At 47.8% G+C, this 21,463-nt stretch overlaps 1 protein-coding gene across 1 annotated transcript; it reads right to left on the bottom strand.

Annotated features, from left to right (window-relative positions):
- Positions 1-3,725: 3,725 nt before the first annotated feature.
- Positions 3,726-11,685, bottom strand: LRRN4 (leucine rich repeat neuronal 4). Its single transcript, XM_028523585.2, has 5 exons — positions 11,472-11,685; positions 9,755-10,406; positions 8,359-8,563; positions 7,030-7,167; positions 3,726-5,560 (listed from the first exon to the last, which is right to left on the bottom strand). The coding sequence occupies exons 2-5, from the start codon at positions 10,395-10,397 to the stop codon at positions 4,339-4,341; spliced, it is 2,208 nt and encodes a 735-aa protein (XP_028379386.1). The 5' UTR covers positions 10,398-10,406; positions 11,472-11,685; the 3' UTR covers positions 3,726-4,338.
- Between the last annotated feature and the right edge of the window lie 9,778 nt (positions 11,686-21,463).

Here is a 21,463-nt window from a genome sequence, read left to right as displayed (position 1 = left end):
TTCCCAGACTAGCTGCTCAGCCACCCTTGGCTTGGGACACGTAGAAGCCTGCAGGCAGGGATGCTGCCACTGAATGGAATGGAGGGTGGTGAGAAGGAAAAGAGGTGGCATGTGGCTGGTTCTTTCCTTCTGGAATCGCCTGTATAGTCTTAGGCAGGGAGGTGGTGAGGCTGAAGGTAGAAGTCGGGACCACCCAGCAGGCACATTGAGCCTGTCTCAGCACTAGCCAAGTGTGAGCACACATAAATGGTGTTCCAAGAAGAGAACTTGAAATGCAGTAGCTACAGGAAAGATGAGGATTTGGCACTTCACTGTGCTTGCTTACAGTGTAGTGTCAATGCAATTTGGAGTGACTTATGGGTTGGACTCACAGTCTCTTTAAAATTAAGGTCTCACCTTCAAGCTGCCTCAATCCTTAGAAAAGTGGTCCAAGTCTCCTAAGGTTTTTCTGATACTGAGCTGTTATAAAATGTCAGTTCTATGAGTTTACAAAATGTCGGAGTTGTATTAGGCAGGTGTGAGTGTTGATGCATACAGACTCAGTGCATGGCAGAAATTCATTTTGGTGCCCCCACACAACAGACTCAGTCTCAATAGTAGACTTTATGCTTGTTAATCAGTTTTGGATTTTGCTGTGCCACTGTTTTAAAAAAGTTTTAATTAGGAACTGGTAGATATCTTTTAAATCAGTCCAGTTTCTCTCGATTACACATGGGATGAACCTAGTCATACACTTTAGAATTCGGGGGAGCTTTTTTTCAAAACCAAAGATCTAGAAATAAATAGTACGGTTTAGTTATTCAGCCCAAACTTGAATGTGCTCGGTTTCTGCAGCAGGGTTTTTCATTGCTGCACACTTTGGAAACAAAAGATACAAGGGAATCAAACTAAATTTTTTTTTTACAGTAGAAATAATTGCTGTTGTGGGTTTAATTGTGTCTCCTTTAAAGATATGTTCAAGTTCTAACCCCTGGCTCCTTTGAATGTGACTTATTTGGAAATAGGATCTTTGCAGGTGTAATCCAGTTAGGATAAGGTCATACTGAATTTGGTTGGCCTTAGTCCAGTGTCTAGGGTCCTTGTAAGAAGGAAATTTGACTTCTGGGTGTTTATCTGAAGGAAATGAAATTACTATCTGAAGAAATACCTGAATACCTATGTTCATTGTAGGATTATTTACAAGACAGAATGACCTAAGTTGTCTGTCAGTGAACGAATGGATAAAGAAGACATGATGTATGTCTATAGAATGGAATAACATAGTATTCAACCATAAAAAGGAAATTATTATTTTTGCAGCAACATGGAACTTGAGGGCATTACACTAAGTAAAATAAGTCTGAGACAAGTTCTGTATGACTTCACTTATATGTGGAATCTAAAAAAAAACTCCATAGAAACAGGCTAGTGGTTCTCAGGGGTGAGGGTGGGATGGGTGAAGCTGGCCAAAGTATACACACTTCCAGTTACAAGATGAGTAAGATTTGGGGATCTAATGATCTCCAAAAGACAACACAATGACTGTAGTTAACAGTACTGTATTATATAATTGAAAGTTGCGGAGACAGTAGATCTTAGTAACCGTCAGGTGCTAGAAGTGTTCGCTCACCTTATTGTGATCATTTCCCAATATATACATATATCAAGTCACATTAGACACCTCAAACTTGGTGTTTTATATCATGTATCTCAATAAAGCAGGGGGGAAATAATAGAAAAGGGGGAAATTTGGCTACACACACACACACACACACACGCACACAGAATGTCCTGAGACAACGAAGGCATACATAGACAGGAGTGATAGATGTTCAAGCCAACGGACACCAAGGATTGCTGGCAACCACCAGAATCTAGGGAAGGGGCATGGAACAATTCCTCCAAGTCTCCAGAAGGAATCAATGCTGCTGATGCCTTGATTGTGGATTTCTGAACTGTAAGAATTAATTTTTGTTGTTTTAAGGCACCCAGTTTGTGATAATTGTTAGGATAGCCACAGAAAACCAACATCAATGCTACTGGAGAAAATTAAAATCTAGAAATACGACCCCCATTTTAATTTTACAACATCATTTTTCCCTAAGATTGTATAAAAATGAGGAAGGATGAAGGCATATCCCACACACACATGCAAATCATGAAAGCATTGTTTAATGCAGAGAAATGTTTTGACTTCAAGCTAGAGCCTGAGGTTCTCTTCTGCTCATTTCTTCTCTCTAAAAAAACTTCCTGAAAATGAGCACATTATGCTTCCTTAGAAACAAAAAGTTCATAGCTCCTTTGTCCACTTAGATAAAATGCAATAAACATTGACTTCATTTATTTTTAAAGATTTTATTTTCAGACAGAGAAGGGTGGGAGAAAGAGAGGGAGAGAAACATGGATGTGACTGTGCATCTTGGACCTGGCCCACAGCCCAGGCGTGTGCCCTGATGGGGAATCAAACCAGCAACCTGTCAGTTCACAGGCCAGTGCTGGATCTACTGAGCCACTCCAGCTGGGGCAAACATTGACTTTAGAAAGGAGTCTTTCCTGTGTTTCACAAGTGCTCCCAGAAGACTTTTTTTTTAATTCAAATGTATTGGCGTGACATTAGTTGATAAAATTATATAGGTTTCTGGTGTACAAACCTATAATACATCAACTGTATATTGTATTGTGTTCACTCCCCCAAATCAGGTCTCCTATCACCACCTTACCCTCTTCTACCTCCCCCCAATTCTCTTCCCCTCTGGTAATCACGGTGCTGTTGTCTGTGTCCATGAGTTTGTTTGTTTTCACTTAATCCCTTCATCTTTTTCACCCAGCCTCATAACATCTCCCCTCTGACAGCTGTCAGTCTACTCTCTATGAGTCTGTTTCCATTTTGTTTGTTAGGTTATTTTATTCATTAGATGCTACATATAAGTGAAATCATATGGTACTTGTCTGTCTCTGGCTGACTTATTTCACTTAGCATAATTCTGTCCAGGTCCATCCATGCTGTTGCAAAGGATAAGATTTTCTTCATTTTTATGGCCAAGTAGTATTCCATTCTGTAAATGTACCACAGCTTTTTTATCTACTCATCTACTGATGGACACTTGGGTTGCTTCCAAATCTTGGCTATTATAAATAAACTGCAGTGAACATAGGGGTGCACACCACAAAAAAAACCCTAATAGCCAAAGCAATCTTGAGAAAGAAGAACCAAGTTGGAGGACTCAAGCTACCTGACTCAAACTATACTACAAGGCCATAGTAATCAAAACAGCATGGTACTGGCATAAACCAGACATAGATCAGTGGAATATAGAAAGCCCAGAAATAAAGCCATACCTTTACAGTCAATATTTGGTAAAGAATGCAAGAACACACAATGGGATAAAGATAGTCTATTCAATAAATGGTGTTGGAAAAGTTATGTGCAAAAAACAAACAAACAAAAAAACTAGACCACCTCCTTATGCCAACACAGGAATAAACACAAAACGGATAAAAGACTTTAATGTAAACTCACAAAACCATAAAAATCCTAGAAGAAAACATAGGTAGTAAAATTTGGACATTTCTCATAGCAATATTTTTTCTGATATATTGCCTCAGGCAAGGGAAACAAAAAAATAAGCAATTTGGACTACATCAAACTAAAAAATTTTGCACAGGAAAGGAAACCATCAATAAAATGAAAAAAAAAAAAAAACAACAAAAAACCATCCCACTGAATAGAACATATTTGCCAATGACACATCTGATAAGGGGTTAATATCCAAAATTTATAAAGAACTTGTTAAAACTCAATAACAAAAAACAAGCCCATTAAAAAATGGGCAAAGACGTGAAAAGTCTGCTGTTTTAACTCTAAAGCTAGAAGCACATTTTTGCCATATCCTGAAAAGTGACCGAGAAACCAGGAAGGCCTCGGGAAACCACCAGCGCTTTTCCTCACACCCAGTTCTGAGGTCGAGAACCCACTGGAGTCCATTCCTTTACTAACAAACAGGTGCCTTGCTGGAGCTTGACCAGACGGAACTTATTTCACTTAGTATAATGCCCTCAACTTCCTAAAATGGTTTGAGAGTGTCACTAATGTAGTATAAGAGGCTGGATTAGAGACTTTGTTTTATCTCTTCCTCCTTCCACACACAGTTCTGTACACCGAGGAGCACCGGTGGCTATTGAAAAATAAGAATGGCCCGTTCCGATACGAGAGGTTTCACGTGGGCCACCACGTTTCTGGAAACAGCCACAGCCAAGTAGAAGGAAGGCAAGTGTGTGCCGGAGGAGTGCTTGGCCTTTCGGGAGTCAGAGCCGAGAGGGCAGTGATTATCCAGTTCGACTGGGGGAGGGGAAGCTGGGCTAACTGAAGCTCTGCAGTTTCAGCGGGTAGTCAAAGGCTGGGTTCTTGTAGGCCACCAGGTGCGTGTCGTAGCTTTGCCTGTGTGGTCTCCGGCCCCGCCTGCAGAGACACAGGGTCAGCAGCAGGGTGCACACGAGCAGCAGGCCGCTGGCGGCACACAGGCCCGCGAAGATGAGCACGAAGCTGGGCTTGGTGGTGAAGGTGGCGCACGGCTCCCTCCAGCCCGAGGCCTTCGGCTGGCTCAGCCCCGCGCTGTTGGCCGCCTGGACGCACACGCGGTACGTGGTGCCCGGGGAGAGCCCGTACAAGGTGTGCTGCCGGGCAGTGACGTAGATGTCCCCAACCACCGACTGGTTGCCCGGCCAGCCCTCCGGAGAGTAGCGGATCTGGTAGCTGCGCACCACCGAGTTAGGGGCGCACCAGCGGACAAGCGCAGATGTATCGGTGGTCTCTGACACCCCTTGCAGCTTGGGAGGGTCTGGGATAGTGTCTTCCCTGCTGAGGCCGGGGCACCGGCACCACAAGCGCCTCTGCAGGTCTGCACACGGAGTCTGGAGGTGCTTACAGGGGTGGTAATCACAGGGGACGTCCTTGGGAGGCGCTCGGACCTCCTCATCCTCACTCTCACTCGAGTCGTCCAAAAGCAGGATTGGAATTTCACCCTCGGAACGGCTTGGGTGGGGAGCCTGCGGGGTGGCTTGTGTCTTCCAGTCGTGCTGGGGTGTGCTCAGTGGGCTGCCGGAGGCAGGGAAGAGGCCAAGCTGTTTGCTGGCCGGTGGGGTGGTGGCAGCTGAGATGTTAGGGTCAAGGACAAACCGGGCAGTATGTACTTCGTGTTCTGTCCCGGCTGTGCTTGCAGCCCTAGGTGGATGGCTGGAGTTTTTTGGACCTGATGTAGAGATGGTAGCAGAGGCCGTGGCCCCCTCCCCAACACTGCTGTGTGACAGTGCAGCTCCTGAGGTGGGACCCACAGTGTGGGAGGGGGCTGTGGTGACACTCTGTGGGCCTCCCACAGCTTGAGTGGAGGGGGCTGTGCTGGGCAGGATGAAGGGCCCCTGTGTGGATGGTGTCTGGGTACAGCAGAGGGAGGAGGGTGGGTTGGAATCAAAGAGAGTGGTGCTTTGGTCCCAGTGGCACACACTGGGCAGCTGGGACAGCGGGAGAGGAGCTGAGAAGGCCCCCAGGGATCCTGCAGCTGGTGCGCACAGAGTGTCAGCTGCCCTGGAAGGGAAGTTAACCAGATAAAAGGTAATTTTGGCATCAAAACTGCTTTTGTGCTGGCCTTTGCGTACTCAATGCAGAGAATCCCTTTTGTAAGGCTTGTCAACACACCTACCAGGTACCTCAGAGTACACACTAGACACACAGCACCTCACTGACCTTTAAAGCAACCTGTGGAGGAGGCTCTCAGGAGGCAGAGGAGGAAACAGAAGCTCAGAAAGAACTACCTGCCTGAGATGCCACTGCCAGCAAATGGCAGAGCCTAAACCTGGGTAAATACTGTGAAGGGCAGTCCAGATTCTCTAAGCGTTCTCACCTGTCTGCTTCCTGGCCGTGAGTACTAGTCACAATACTCACACTCGTTAACATTTTTCTGAGTGCTTGACATGTGCTAGGGACTACTGTTAGCACTTTACTGTATTGATGGATTTAATCTGCACTACCTTATGAGGTAGGCACTGTTATCCCCATTTTACAGGTGAGGTGGTAGAGGCCCAGAGAAGTTAAGTAATGCAGCCAAAATGAACAGTAGGATGTGATGTGAAGAGCCTGCACTCTCAACCTCCTCATTAATACAAAGTTCGACCCTTCACTGCAAAGGCCCTGGGTGCTTGTCTTTGGAATCCACATGAAGCGGAGAAAGGGACAGACTGAGCCTCACTTGTTTCCAGGCTTAGGTGGGAGGCAAGAAAAGGACCCCTACAGAACAGGGGATGTCCCCAAAAGTGAGCTGATAGAGCTGGTTTTAGGGTGCTCAAGACCAGAGGTGTTCCCAGCCCTCATCCTCTTCTTGTGGCCAACCTGGGCATGAGGCCCCACTGCAAAAATAGCTCTTTCAGGTAAGAGCCAATGAGAAGTTTTCATAGGACTTCTGTCTGTCCCACTTACAGTTCTGTAAGTCCACTGGCCTTGAACTGAATGACACAGGAGGCCAGGCTCCATTTGGGGGACTCATGGGAGCCCAGTGCTTAAGCACAATTTTGGAGGGAGGTGGATTCTGCCTCTTCCACCCAGAAGTTGCATAAATCTAGGCAAATAGCCCTCTCCTTTGGCCCCAGTCCACTCGTCTGTAAAATGGGGCAATGATAACCCTACTTTGGCAGAGAAAAGCTAACTGTTCACTTAGGCCATTTCTTTTTCCTACTGGGAACAGAGCTAGACTACATTTCCCAGCCTTCCTTGCAGTTAAGTGTGGCTGTTAGTGGTAATGATGAGCCCCACCTCCTGGTCAGGCCCAGTAAAACCTTCCATATCTGTTTGTCCATGCTCTCTGCCTCTCTGACTCACCGGAAGGGAAGCATTGCCTCCATTAGCTGGGTCCCTAAATGTGACTACATGAGAGATGGCCACCCTGCCCAACAATGCCAACCTGCCCAGCCTGGTTATATGAGCAAGACATGAGCTGGGACAACTTCAGTTCCAGGTGGTTGACCCTCACTCCTTAGTCACCTGCTTTGTGAATGTGTTACCTGGTCAGGACTATCTTCTTTGCATTCACAAGGAGCCATGACAACTCACAGCTGCAAGTGAGGGGGTTGCCAAAGAGGTTGATGGATAGGACCTGGGAGGAATTCAGGGTCCAAGGAGCGAAGGAACTCAAGTTGCAGCTGAAATACACAGAAAATCAATTGTCAGGCTTTTACAATCAGGTCTAAACGATTCCCAGAGAGCCATGGTGGTGTATGGGAAAACCATTCTCTTAGGGGTTAGTACACCATCTAACTATTAGATGATATTACTTTGGGCAATGCTCGCAATGACCTTGGGCTTCTCTTTTGGTCATCATGTCACAGATGAGGAAACTGAGCTATGGAAGTGCTAAGTAACTTGCCCCGACTCACACAGCTAGTGAGTAGTGGAGTCAGGATTTGAGCCCAGGCAGTTTGGCTCCACCTCCGACACCTTACACACAATGTTGCTTCAGTCTAAAGCTCAAAAGTGGAGTCTGAGCCAGAGGTATCACTCTCATCATATCACCACCACCATCATCATTATTATTACCGTTACTGTCACTATCGCCAACACACCATATTGCCAACATCCTCACAATCGCTTTCATCATTACCATCATCACTATTATCACAGCCACCTTCATCTGCACTAATGTTATAGAGCACACACCATCTGACAGGCTTTGAGCTAAGTGCTCTGCATCTTCTCTCTCCTTTTCTTTATGACAAACGCTGAAGTGAAGCACTCTGGTTGGGGCTGGAGCAGGCAGAGAAAAGACAGAAGTGGCTGCTTCCCAGGTGTGGGTGCCCAGGAAAGGAGGTGGCCTGGGATCTTCTTCAAAGGGATGCTGCCCTTCCTGTTAGAAGTCAGGAAGGAGGGTGGGTAGAGTGGCACTTCGGACATCACTAGGGCAGAAGGCACCAACCCTGGGTGCTGACTGCAAGTAGGACAGTTCGACTCTCTCGCTTTTCCTCCCTAGACCCTCGGCTGACTGCTCACATGGAGACGCATGTGGTTGGAGAAATAAAGAACCCGATGCCCTCACCCCTTCTTCCCATGCAGGTTACTCATCCTGAGCTTAAAGGAAGCCTTACATGCATGAGAGTTAGGAGTTTTAATATTACTCTGGACGGAATTGAGGTGCACAGTTTCAGGCTGGAGGGACTACCTGGGACAGGCCCAAAGATATCACCCAAAGGGTAAGGAAGAACAAAACCCCAGAGAGGACTTGAAGGAGCCACTGGAGGAAAATTAGAGTCTGCTTTGCTCTATAAAATAGTTATACCTACTTAGTATAGTGTAATGGGCAAAATTGAGGCATGGGATTCAGAAATACCAGTACTTACTTCTGGAGCAGAAGGAGCTGTAGGCGAGGAGTGTCTTGAAAGATGTGTGTCTGGACAGAGGTAAGTGCTGGGGAATCTTGACAATCCAGCTGTTGCAGGTCAGGGGTCATCTTGAAAATGTCCCCCTCCAGGCTCCTCAGCCTGGGCATGTTCTTTAGGTAGAGGGACGTGAGCTTGGGCAGGTCTCTGATCCACCCTGACTGCACTGAAACACAGAGGGGAAACTGCCCACTACCCAGGAAGACACTAACTTAGGAGGCTGGCAGGGCATTACTGAAACACCCAGAGTGAAAAGGCGAGTTGTGAACGTCATTGCTGAGCATGGGCACAGTGGCAGCTTTGGGGATCTCAGGGCCATTTCAACGGAAAGGCCAGTCCCTTCCTCCCCCCTCCCTCCCCCTCCCTCCCCCTCCCCCCTCCTCCCCTCCCTTCCTTCCTTCCTTCCTTCCTTCCTTCCTTCCTTCCTTCCTTCCTTCCTTCCTTCCTTCCTTCCCAAGGTGGCTGAGGCCAGAAAGGAGAATGAGAAGCCCAAGGCCATACAGCTGGGAAAGGACAGAGCCAGGACTTGAACCCAGGACACTGTCTCCAACTCCGCTGCTCTCCCACCTTCTTGTTAACCCCATATGGAAATACCCCAAACTTCACTCTGATGGCTACCAGGAGTGAAGGAATTTTTGAGGAAGGTAGGGAAGGGGGAGAAAAGCAGAAGGCTGAGTGAGGCCCAGAAACCTAATTATGTGGCTCTCCTCATACATGGATAATGTATACCTTCCCCTTTGTTTCCAGTTCTCGCTCTTTTCTTTCTTTTTCTGTGGTGGTGGGAGAGGTGATTCTAGACCCATGAAATGTTTTTTAAAATAATGAAACCAACCTTGTGAACCAGAGTCAGAATACACCAAGTACAGAAGAACTGGTATTCTTACCTCCCTCCTGTGTATTGTTTAAAGCGGTCAACATTTGCAGACACGATTTTAGCCAACCAAGTAGAAAAGGCCGTGAAGTCATCCTCAGAGCATCATTTGCATCACAAGAACTGCCTGTTTGGTGCTAATCAGCCCTGAATCAATGCATCCACTTCCCCACTCTACTACCATTCTTCAGCTCTGCTGGGTCGCAGTGCCACAGGGAGGCTAAACTTTGGTTTCTGGACCCAGAAAGCTTGGATTTGGATTTGGAGACAACACTTAATGAGCTGTGAGATCTCCGGCCTTGCACCTTTCTGGACTTCGGTTTCCTCTTAACGCAAAACAGAGATGATAGTTCCTACATCGGGATTCAAGGAATTAACCTCCGTGAGGTGTTCCCAGCAAGGTGTGTGTGGCTCAGGAAATCTAGAGGCCTGCCCGGGAGAACATGTCCAGCCCGCCTCTAAAAAACGGTGGAGCCCAGGACTCACCCTGCTTGAGGAGCGTGCCGCTGAGGTCCAGGACCTCCAGGGTGGCTAGGGGCGCGAAGGCGGTGTCCGCGATGTCCCCCTGGGCGCCGCTGCCCAGCGCGGTGCGGGAGAGGTTGAGTAGACGCAACTCGGGGAAGCAGGCGAAGGCCCGGGGCGGCAGCGACTGCAGGGGGTTCCCGGCGAGCTCGAGCGTGCGAAGGCTGCTCAGAGCGGGCCCAGCGCACGGTGGCAGGGCGGCCAGCTTGTTGTAGCCGAGGTCTAGCGTGTGCAGACCCGTGGGCCAGCCGGGGCCCCATAGCAGTGTGCTGATGCGGTTGTGGTGCAGCGTCAGCACCTGCAGCTGCGGCAGGTGGCCGAGCTCCGACGCGTTCAGGACGCTCAGCAGATTGTGGCTGCCGTCCAGGCTGCGCAGTGAGCTGGGCAGGCAGCTCGGCAGGCGTGCCAGGCTGCGGTTCGCCAGGGTCAAGGTCGTGGCCCCTGTGGGGAAGAGCCCCTCGCAGGGCGAATCCGTGGTGTTACTGACCCCGCTTCCAGAGGGGCCCTGCTGAGTGAGCCGGAAAAGAAGGACCCTCTGGTGGTGAGGCCCCGCCAGGCTCAGAGCCCGCGCCGTGGGCAACAACGATAGCAGCAGGGCCAACCACATGGTGCGTAGCTGGGAAGAGAACAAGGTGACAGCCCATTAAATCCTGAAGACACACCCTCAAACAATGTGTCAAGCGCCCCCTACCACCAGCCTTTGAGGAGGAGTGCAAGTCCCGGAGTTCCCCAGCGGTGCTGGGTGCACAGCGACTTTGCCTCTGCCGGCTTTCCCCCATCATCTCCCCCAGGTGCACCGTGGCACCTCCTGCTCTTCCTTCTCCCAGAGATGCCCTTCCCTCTAATTCCCTCTAATTCTCTGGATGCTAACCCACAGGGGACCTCCTGCAGAAGGCCTCTCTCCTCTGTCCCATCTGGGCCTGAATCTCCCGGTACCCTCCTCGGTTTCCTTGTTCCCATCACATGAACTTCTTGAGGGAAGGGAACTTGCCCTTTACCACTGCAAACCCCCCAGGGCCACGGGTGCTGCTGCATAAACATCTATTAATAATGAGCCAGTGAATGACTTCAGGTATGTGGCTCTGCTGGAACATGAAGAAGGGACTTGAAGACTTTTTCAGTCCCAGCAAAACTCATTTGCGCCCATTTCCTCCTTAGAACTGCCCAGCCTCAGGTGAGTCCTAGTTTGCCTGTCACCTGGTTTGCAGGTCGCATTTAAAAATAGGTTCTGGAGTCTTTCTTGGGAGGGCCCTCAGGGTTGCCTTCAGGGAAGAAAGGAGGCCCCAGACAGCTGGGAGGCTTGGGAACCTGGAGTCAAGAATTTCCTGGTCTCATGTTGTTCCCAACAAAAACCAAGGCTCCTGAGGTCTCCCATGCCTGGAAGGATGGCTGAGAGTCACCAGATGTGGAGTTTCTGGAGTACCCAGGAGCACAAGGCAGCTGGGAAATCAGGTAGGGGTAGATCAGACAGCCAGGGCTGGTTTAGGAGTGGCAAAGCTACTTTCAACCAAGCCTTGGCCTTGATATTCTCTCATTTCTGTACATGTGTATTTCTGCTCCAGCTATCCCTGCTGACCACTGAGTCTCTGAACAACTGCCCAGGCCTCCCTCTTGCTGTTTTGGTGTCCAGGCAGTAAGAAAGACCCTGGAATCCATGCGTCCGGCAGGGTGTCATACTCACCAGAATCTGTCCTTCTGGAGTGTGGAACTCCTGGATGCCCCTTTGTAGTTTTCACTCTTGTCTTCTAGATCCTAGGAGCCAGTGAGTTACACAACAGCTCAACTCTGAATTCCAGAGGGAGGCCTGTTTCCCAGATGCTTCTGCCTCTAGCTCCACCCACTGAGAGGCCTGAGATACCCCAGTTCCAGCCTTCCATCCTTCCTTACATTGTGGTTTTCAGCCAACACCCTTACTGCCTGTCTCCTCCTCCCACTCTGGGCCTGGACCTGCCCCTTTCCAGGCCTGCTGCCTCCTTCCAGCCCTCCCCCATTTTCATCTCACCTTACACTGCCTTTCCAGCCCTGAGACATGGAGGGAGTCAGCTCTCCGGCTAAGGTGAGGGGTGAAGGCTGATGGGCAAAGTGAGGCAGAGGGGGTACAGTTACCTCCCAGGAATCTGATCCTCCTGCCGGGTGGTTTCCATTTTTGGGGATGCTTGGAGAATGAATGGTGAGCTGGTATGAGAAAGAAGCCCCGTGCCCCAAAGGAGGAAGGTGCCCAGTCCATAGGAAGGTCTGCAGAGACACACAGGGGAAAGTGACCAGAGATGGGTCTTCAGAGGAGTCTGGGACAGGGCAGGGTCAAAGCAGATCTGGAAGTCCCCAAGAGGATTGGTTTGGTTTCTCTGAGACACAGTTCGGTGACAGAGTGGAGGTTTGTCTCTCATAAGTAGTGGGAATAAATAAAGAGGATAGAAATGCAGAAAGAACATTCCCACCTGCGAGCCGGGGTTATTGATCCTGGCTGACAAGAGCCCCAGGTCTCCTCGAAGCCCTGGTGATGCTGTGCGAGCCTGTTTAGAGCACATCTGTTCAGAGCAGGCAATGCCCTGCTCCCCCTGAGTTCCAACGTGGGTTGTTTTGTCTGAGGGCCTTTGATCTGCACATCCCCTCCTGCCAGACCCAGGGTTAATCATCCTCAGTGCTATGTACACAGACCCTAAGACCAGAGCTCCATGAATCTTTCCTCCTGCCTGCCCTTATCTCAGCAGCCCTGAGGAAACACAGGACACCTCTGAACTGGCATGTTGAGTTAATTGGATAATTGCACATCCCAGGGGATCTCCTTTTTTGACCTTCTTCACCCCAAACCTAAAGCTATCCTTTCAGCCACTGTGCCAGCAGGGGTCTTGCTGCTCAGAAGCATTCCTTTCTCAGACCAGGTGGGGGCAGGGAGAGGCCTGTTCTGTGCAACCATGTCTGGGGAACACAGTCATCACCCAAGGAGCCCAGGCCCTGAGGTAGAAACTCCACCATGGAAAACACGGGACGCCAAGTGAGAGGGAGAAGTGGAGGCCAAGTGGGTGGCCTCAGGTGAGGTCCTTACCTCTGCCTTTGTTTGGTTCACTAAGCACAGAGAGCACCCAACAGGTCAATTAAAACATCAGCTTCTCTCAACCAGGTCTACCCTAGAGGTAGTGGGCCACCTGATGCCAGCAGGGCTTTGGGGAGTTCAGGCAGGGCTGCCTAGGTGAGAGGGAGCTGAATCCACCTCTTCAAACAGAGACCCTGAGGAAGAAATAAATTGGCCCCCCATGGAGGGCTATAAAAGAGGAAGCTAGCCCTGGCTGGCATGGCTCAGTTGGTTGGAGCATGGTCCTATAGACCAAAAGACCACAGGTTCGATTCTTGGTCAGGGCACACACCCGGGTTGTGGGTTCAATCCCCAGTCAAGGTGCATATGTGAAGGCAACCAATCCATTGATTTATTTCTCTCTCCCTCTTTACCCTCCTCCTTTCTTAAAAGAAATGAAAAAAATGTTCCTGAGTGAGGATTTAAAAAAAGAGAACCCCAGGGAACAATGTTGGGGTGCGGCTCTGTACACTGGGGGGGAAAGAGGGCTGGAGAGGCCCTGGTTGCAGAACTCCCCTGAGGTCATTGCCAGCACTTGCTCAGAGCCCCAGGCCCTCTGACCCAACATCTTATCTCTGCTGCTTGCTGCTTAGCTCATCACTGGTGTCCAGGGCATGGACTGGACAGGCCAACCTGACATCTGAGCTCAGCCCTCTGGACTGCTCTGGTGTTCTGGCTCTGCTCATACCAAACCCAAGCAGACCACCCTGGGTAGGCTGCCCTGAGCTGGGGAGCCTGGGGGCAGACACTGCATGGCACACTGCTCAGCAGTCTCACCCAGGTACACTCTGCTTGCCACCACCATCCCCTTTTTAATTTTTGTTGTCTTTATTGTTGTTGTTGTTGTTATTATTATTATTATTATTTCTTCTCGGTCTCATTGTTAACCCATTCATTGTTTAGTAATGTGTTATTTAGCCCCCATGTCTTTGAGTGTTTTTCAGTTTTCTTGTTGATTTCTAGTTTCATACCATTGTGGTCAGAGAAGATGCTGGATATGATTGCAATCTTCTTAAATTTATTAAGATTTGTTTTGTATCATAAAAGGTGGTCTATCCTAGAAAACGTTCCATGTACACTTGAAAAGTATGTATATTCAAGCCCTGGCTGGTGTGGCTCAGTGGATTGAGTGCCAGCCTATGAACCAAAGAGTTGCTGGTTCAATTCCTAGTCAGGGTATTCACCTGGTTTGCAGGCCAGGTCCCCAGCAGGGGGCATGCAAGAGGCAACGGCACATTGATGTTTCTCTCCCTCTCTTTCTCCCTCCCTTCCCTTCTCTTTAAATAAATAAAATCTTTAAAAAAAGAAATGAAAAGTATGTGTATTCTGTTCTCTTGCTTTGGGGTGAAATGCTCTGAAGATTTCAATTAAGTCCATCTGATGCAGTGTGTCATTTAAGGCTGCTGTTTCCTGGTTGATTTTCCATCTGGAAGATCTATCCATTAATGTCAGTGGGGTGTTAAAATCCTCTACTATGACTATATTACTGTCAGTCTCGCTCTTTATGATCATCAAGATTTGCTTTACATATTGAGGTGCTCCTATGTTGGGTGTGTAAATGTTTACTTGGGTTATATCCTCTTGTTGGATTGCTCCCTTTATCATTATGTACTCCCTTCTTTGTCTCTCACTGTATAGCCTTTGTTTTAAAGTCTATTTTTGTAGGATATAAGTATTGCTACCCCAGCTTTTTTTCTCTTTCCATTTGCATGAAATATTTTTTTTCCACAGACTTTTAGTCTGTGTATATCTTTTGTTCTGGGGTGGGTTTCTTGTAGACGGCATATATATGGGTCTCGTATTCTTATCCATTCAGCTACCCTATGTCTTTTGATTAGAGCATTTAAGCCACTCATATTTAAAGTGATTATTGGTAGGTACATATTATTGCCATTTTTTCTTTTAACTATGATCTTCTCCTCCTTCCAGGACCTTCAACATTTCTTGTAATATTGATTTGGTGGTAACAAACAGGTTTAGCTTTTTTTAAAAAAAGGTTTTAGTTATTTATTTCTAGAGAGAGGGTAAGGGAAGGAGAAAGAGAGGGAGAGAAACATCAATGTGTGATTGCCTCTCATGTACCCCCTACCAGGGACCTGGCCTGCAACCCAGGCATGTGCCCTGACTGGGAATGGAACCTGTGACCCTTTGGTTCACAGGTCTGTGCTCAGTCCACTGAGCTACACCAACCAGGCTACTTCAGCTTTTTCTTGTCTGGGAAGCTCTTTATTTTTTCTTAAATTTTAAATGATAGCCTTGCTGGGTAAAGTAACCTTTGTTTGAAGGCCCTTGCTTTTCATCATTTTGAATATTTCATGCCATTTCTGGCATGAAATGTTTCTGTTGAGAAATTAGCTGACTGTCTTATGGGAGTTCCCTTGTAGGCAAATAACTGTCTTTCTCTTGTGGCTTTTAAGATTCTCTCTTTGTCCTTAACCTTTGCTACTTTAATTATGATGTGTCTTGGGGTGAGCCTCTTTGGGTTCTTGTTTGGTACTCTCTGTGCTTTCTGGACTTGTATGTGTTTTTACTTTACCAGAGTAGAGAAGTTTTCAGTCATTATCTTGAAGTAGGTTCTGAATCCCTTGCTCTTTCTCTTCTCCTTCTGGTACCCCTATGATGTGAAGGTTGTTATGTTTCATGTTGTCCCAAAGGTCCCTTAAACTATCCTCATTTTTTAAATTGTTTTTTCTTTTGGTTGCTATGATTGGGTGATTGGGTGGTTTTTTCTACCTTGTCTTCCAAATCACTGATTCAATCCTCTGCTTCATCCAACCCACTATTTACTCCTGCCTGTGTATTCTTCATTTCAGATATTATATTTTTTATTTCTGACTAGTCCTTTTTTTATAGTTTCTCTGTCATTTTTCATGCTGTTGCAGTTCTTACTGAGTATTTTGTAGTTCTCACTAAGTTCCTCGAGCATCCTTACAACCAATTTTCTGAATTCTATATCTGATCATTTGCTTGCCACATTTCATTTAGCTTTTTTTCTGGAGATTTCTCATGTTCCTTAATTTGGGGCATATTTCTTAGTTTCTCCATTTTGCCTGCCTGTTTGTGTTTGTTTCTATGTATTAGGTAGATCTGCTCTGACTCCCAGCCTTGGTAGGATGTCCTGTGGGGTCCAGTGGCACAGTCTCCTCAATCACCTGAGTTGGATGCTCCAGGAATTTCCCTTTTGTGGGTTATGTGGGTCCTCCTGTTGTAACCAAGTCTTCACTGTCATTGGTCCATTCATGTGTGGGATAGACCCTCAGTCTGAGTGACTGTGAGGCTCAACCCTGAACACAGCATGTGAGGGCCTTCATGGGTACTGACCACACAGTGCAGAATTTGCCTCGGTAGGGTCTGTCACCTGCTGAGATCTCCCTTTGGATATGCCACTAGTGAAGTGATTGGATTCTGATCCAATGTTATTTGAGCTAACCCCTGGGTGTGTTGGTTCTGGGCCTCTTGGAGGGACTCTGGTGCAATCCAATGTCAGATGCTGCCTATGGATGGCCCTGGACAACCTGCTTGGAACTACAAAGCTATCCACAGTTTGTAGCTGTCTCTGCTGGCCCTGGGTGTGTGCAGGAAGGACCAAGCTTCATACCCAGGATGGCTTTTACCCGCATCAGGCCTGGGGCTGGGTCAGCAAAAGTCCCAAGGCACCCCGAGATCTGCCTCTGGCTGCCTCAGCCTGCCAGCTGTCTATTAGGCAGAGTCACTGAAAGAACCTCTGGCAGTACTTGAGTTGCATGAGGTAGGTTCTCGGTAAGTCACTGGGTGGGGGCAAGTGGTGTTCACCAGGTTGGTACAGATTCAAACTCAGTGCCAATGCTGGGTTTGAGGCCATTATGCAAAGTCCCTGGGTATACCAAGCCTAGTTGCCACCTGCTGGGTGCTCATATACCTTTATGGTGGGATAGGGTCTCAGGGAGTCATCAGGGTAAGGCTAACAGAGTTTATCAGTCCCAAACAGACCAAGGTTGGGCTCTTTTCTGCTCAGGCATGTGAGGGAAAAATGGTCCCTGTCCTAGGGTCACAAAGCTCAGTCTGTCCAAACTTCTTCTGGGACGAACCCAAGCTCAGCAGGGCGGGGCTTTCAGGAGTTGGGAGGATGGGGCTGGTGGATCTCTTGTGAGGGGGAGTGCTGGTCAGGCTTTGGGGAAGGTGGGTGGGTATGGCCCTGCCCTGGAGTCACACTGCTCAGTCTGTCCAGATCTTGCCCAGCCCTCCACAGGGTGGAGCCACCAGGAGTCAGGTGGGCGGGGCTGATGACCATCCCCATTTTTAAATTGAGCACTTACTAGAGTCACAGCCTAACACCATATGCATTATTATATCATAGTGAATTGTCACCAGGTTCTGACTATTATTCCCATGCTTCAGATAAAGAAACTGAGGTTTACAGAGGCTGACTAGGATCTGGAGCACACAACTAGTCAGTATGTAGTTTGTTACTGCTTTCACATTGCATTCCATAGGCTCCAGCATTTCACACTGTAAATTCCCTGTAAGCCTAAGAGAACCTTTCCCAAATGTCTAGACAGACCAAAATCATGTGAGAAGACAGACCAAAATCACGTGAGAAGTCTGGAAAGTTGGGAAAGTTTCTTTCATAGTTGAGCAGCTCATTCTCCGAAGAAACAAAGCCAACTTCCTGGGTCCCTGAGGGCCCAGGACTGAGGTAGACACCTGGGCAGGGCCGCTGGGCACCTCTTGGGAAGGCCCCACTGTCTTCTCCAGCCTCTTCTCTTCTTCCAGCACCTCTGGGAGGTCAAGAAAAGGTGACTGAAGTGTTTGTCCCCTCTGGACAAGAATGCTAAGGTCCCATAACAAAGTCCTGGCACCAAAAAGTGTGTGTCCCCCTAATGCCACACCACACCAAATGTCATGCCGCCTTCTGCCCACCATTGCTTTCCCCGAGCGGCAACCTCTGCCTGAGAGCTCTTCCCCTTGCCCACCTTACTCTCCATGTCACCTCTGTCGTAACTACTATGGGTCCCCTCAAAAGTTCACCCTGAGATAAGGACTTGGATACAGGTAGTTTACTTGGGAGATGATCCCAAAAAGCATGGAGAAGGAGGGAGGGAGGGAAACGGGGAAGGGAAGGCACTACAGGTGTGTTAATGAGCAGGTCACTCAGCCCCACAGGGTCCCTCTGAGAAACTGGAGAACATACCTGAGGATTGTTTCATCAAGTGGCAAGAATGTGGGGGTATTTACCCATCAGCTTCTGCTTCTTATTGGCTTGAGAGTTCTTGTGGCTTTAACTCCCTGGCATACCTGACTTGCTCTGAGCATGGATCAAGCCACTCCAGGGAGGACTAAGGGGCTGGGTACCCAAGAGCATCTGTTGTTGCACCCTTCAAGATTTTGCCTAAGCAGATGAATCACCTTTCTCTCCCAGGTGACTCAGGCTAACTGCCATCAGGAAAATTGACACGGCCCCCCTAATTTAGGACTAAACTTTCTGAGAAATGGGCCACATCATTATTCTTGGTATCCCAGGTGCCCGTGGTAGAGTCTGGTGCTCAGGACAAATACTCAGGAATGAATGGGAAGAGTACATGGTGAGACAGAACATTTTCCATGGTGCCATGGAGTGAATGAGGCAGAGCTCAAAACAGCAAGCATTCAGTTCAAATGCCTGAGATTCGCAGCCCAGGTCTGTGAGCATCGCAGCCTTGAGAAGGGCTCAGGTGAGAGACGAACTGGGGAGGCATGGTTCCTGGGGGTAGAGGCAGAGGTGGAAGGAGTGATGCTTCCAATCCAGACTCCCGACACTCTCATGGATCTTTGGGGGAAAGGTGCCATGGAAAATTTTTTACAAGGTTAGAGTGTTAGTAAAACCCATAGCCTCTTGGGGGGGAAAGAGAGCCAATGATTACACACACAGCCACATTTCATTTTGGACTTAGATTTTAAAAAGTCAGTCAGGGATTCTTGGCCTTAGAAGTGACTTCAGAACTTGTCTGGTTCCACTCCTCCCTGTCCATTTTAGAGAGGGGAAACTGAGCCCCAGGGAGGGAAATTGGCTCACTGAGGTCACATAGGTGAGTCCCAATTATCCAGTGAGTAGAAGAGGCAGCCTAATACTCACAATTCTATTCTCGGCTCTAGGCTTATTTGCACAGCCGACCAGGTCTCACCTGCCCTGGCATTACTAATTAACACTTGTGGGTGCTTTCCCACAGGTACGCCTGAATAAACACATCTGGTGTGTGTCAAGTTCCTGGGCAGAGTTTCCAGGGACTGTGACCCCATCCCATTCCCAGAATGCCAGAAATAAATCCCCCCCCCTATACAGGTTGCCCCAGAGATCTAGAACTGGTGCTTTCCTGGGGAGTCCTGTCTGGCTCTGTTTACAGTTCTGGCAGTCAGGGGAGGGGTGAGGGGGGCTGGCCTAGATGGCAGGTGTCAGGTCAGGAAGTTGCACTGCCCTCTAGACCCCAGATGGCTCCTCTGAGGGCTCTTCCCCGCAAGTGCTGGGGCTGGAATGCACAAAGTTGAAGACTGCATTCTTCTCTGACACCAGAGATAAGCCGGGGAAAGGGGAGGTGACTGTGGGAGGAGGCAGTACCAGGTTTTCGAGTCTCCAGGCAGCCAGCTCTCACGGAATGGTATGCAGAAAAGAGGCTTCCAGGCAGCCAGAACCACGATATCTGAGTGGGTTCCGCTGATGTGGCAGACCTGCTATGAGGAAGTGATCTTCAGGGAAGAAAATACTGATGAGTTGAGGCTCATGTTATTTTCCCATTGAGACATCACTTAATAGCAGTAAGATGTCAGCACCAGAATTTGCAGAATGCTTCAAATTAAAAAAAAAATGTTGAGATCGTTTTAAAATCTGTAGTGGAAAAGATTCAAACTGAAATGAGAGGTCAGACTCTAACCTGCCACTTTACTTTGTATGTAGCTGTAGAAAGTGGGACAAGACGGTACATAGATTGCTTTTATAAAGCACATTTTTAAAAAATCATGGTGGCGGCACATATGTTAAAGGTTTTTAAATTGGGACAGGATACTGGGTTTGCATCCCAACACTGCTATTGTTTTATTGGATACAATATCTATATTCTTAAGCTTCTGTCTATCTTATATTTTTCATCTGTAAAGTAAATAAATGAATTGATTCAGGCTTAGTAATTCAGCACACATATGCTGAAAACACGCCAGGACATGCCCCAATGCTCAATATATAAAATGGGGACACAGGCATGAACAGGACTAGACCCTGCACTCAAGCAGCCCCCAGTCTAGGAGGGGCAGATGACAGGACCACCACAGACAGTGTGCGTGCTGTAATGTCACAAAGGGCTGAACTTAGAGCCCTGTTAGCCCAGGGAATGTGTCCAGATTGTTCCCTACTGCAACCCAGAGCCTGGCAGCACCCACACATGATACATGCTTAAGAAATATTTGCAGAATGAATGCACGTCTATTAACTGTGACCTCTGCTTCTGTTTCTGATCAGTTACATTTCCTTATTAGGGATTTTCCACAGAAGAACAGTCAGGGTTTTCCTGTATATTTATTTAGATTTTTATTAGTGTTCAAGGAAACTCTTCCAAAAGCAAAGTGTTTGAGTTGCATACACAAGGCAATTATTTGTAATCTCATGGAGCTTGAATGTTATTTATTCCCCATGGCTACAGCAACTTGAGTACACACTGTGTGCAATGTTCAATACTGTGCCTACTGTGGATGTTTAATAGCATTTCGTTGGATGAAGAATTACGGACTATCCAGTGAGCCTGTGAGCATATGCTTAACATCATTAGTCACCATGGAAATGTGAATTCAAAGCACAATGAGATACTACCCTGTACCCACCAGAATACCCCAAATTAAAAAGATTGACAGTATCAAGTTTGGGGAGGATGTGGAGCACCTAGAACTCTTACACATTGCTAGTGGGAATGTCAAATGGTGCAACAACTTTGGAAAACTATTTGGAAGTGTCTACGAATGCTAAGCACATACCTACCTAATGACTCAGCAATTGCACTCCAAATTTATACTCAAGAAAAGCAAGTGCATATGTCTGCCAAATGAATGTTTATAGGAACTTTAGTCATAAAGGTGCCTAACTAGAAATAACCAAAAAGGCCCTAAATAGGAAAATAGATACATAAATTATGGTCTCTTCACACAATGGACTACTGCAAATCCATGAAAAAGAAGAAACTATGACATGCTCAAAAACACAGATAGATTTCATAGACATTGTGTCAAACAACAAAGCCAAACACACAAGTACACACCATACATTTCCATTTATATGAAGTTCAAGAACAGGCAAAATGAACCAATGGTCAGAGTAGTGGTTACATCTGAAGAGCATCCCAGACCAAGGGCCCAGAATGTGCAAAGGAGTGGAGGTGTGACAGGCATGGGTGTTGAGGGGAGGGGCAGTTCCTGCGGCAGGAGGACTGCAAGGCCATGGAGGAGGCGTGTAGGAGAAGAGGTCAGGAAGGTTATTTGGGTCATTTTGTAAAAGGCTGTGTGGACGTCATCAGTGCTATTTGCCATATAGTGCAGTTTCCTCTCTTCTGGCCACTTTAGGATTGTACTTCTTGGCCCTTTGTGGTGGAGTGGGGCCATGTTTT

Source organism: Phyllostomus discolor, chromosome 9, assembly GCF_004126475.2.
Source record: "Phyllostomus discolor isolate MPI-MPIP mPhyDis1 chromosome 9, mPhyDis1.pri.v3, whole genome shotgun sequence".
In the NCBI taxonomy this organism is placed as follows: Eukaryota; Metazoa; Chordata; class Mammalia; order Chiroptera; family Phyllostomidae; genus Phyllostomus; species Phyllostomus discolor.
The sequence above is the reverse complement of the archived record's forward strand: the minus strand, read 5'-3'. Positions and strand labels throughout refer to the sequence as shown.

Bases quoted from the DNA above. Each gene is read 5' to 3' on its own strand.
- LRRN4 (XM_028523585.2), bottom strand. From the start codon at position 10,397: ATGTGGTTGGCCCTGCTGCTATCGTTGTTGCCCACGGCGCGGGCTCTG. The intron at 7,168-8,358 runs GTAAGTACTGGT...TGTGTATTTCAG, and splicing joins CAGCTCCTTCTGCTCCAGAA to CTGCAACTTGAGTTCCTTCG. The intron at 5,561-7,029 runs GTAACACATTCA...CTTCCCTTCCAG, and splicing joins AAGAAGATAGTCCTGACCAG to GGCAGCTGACACTCTGTGCG.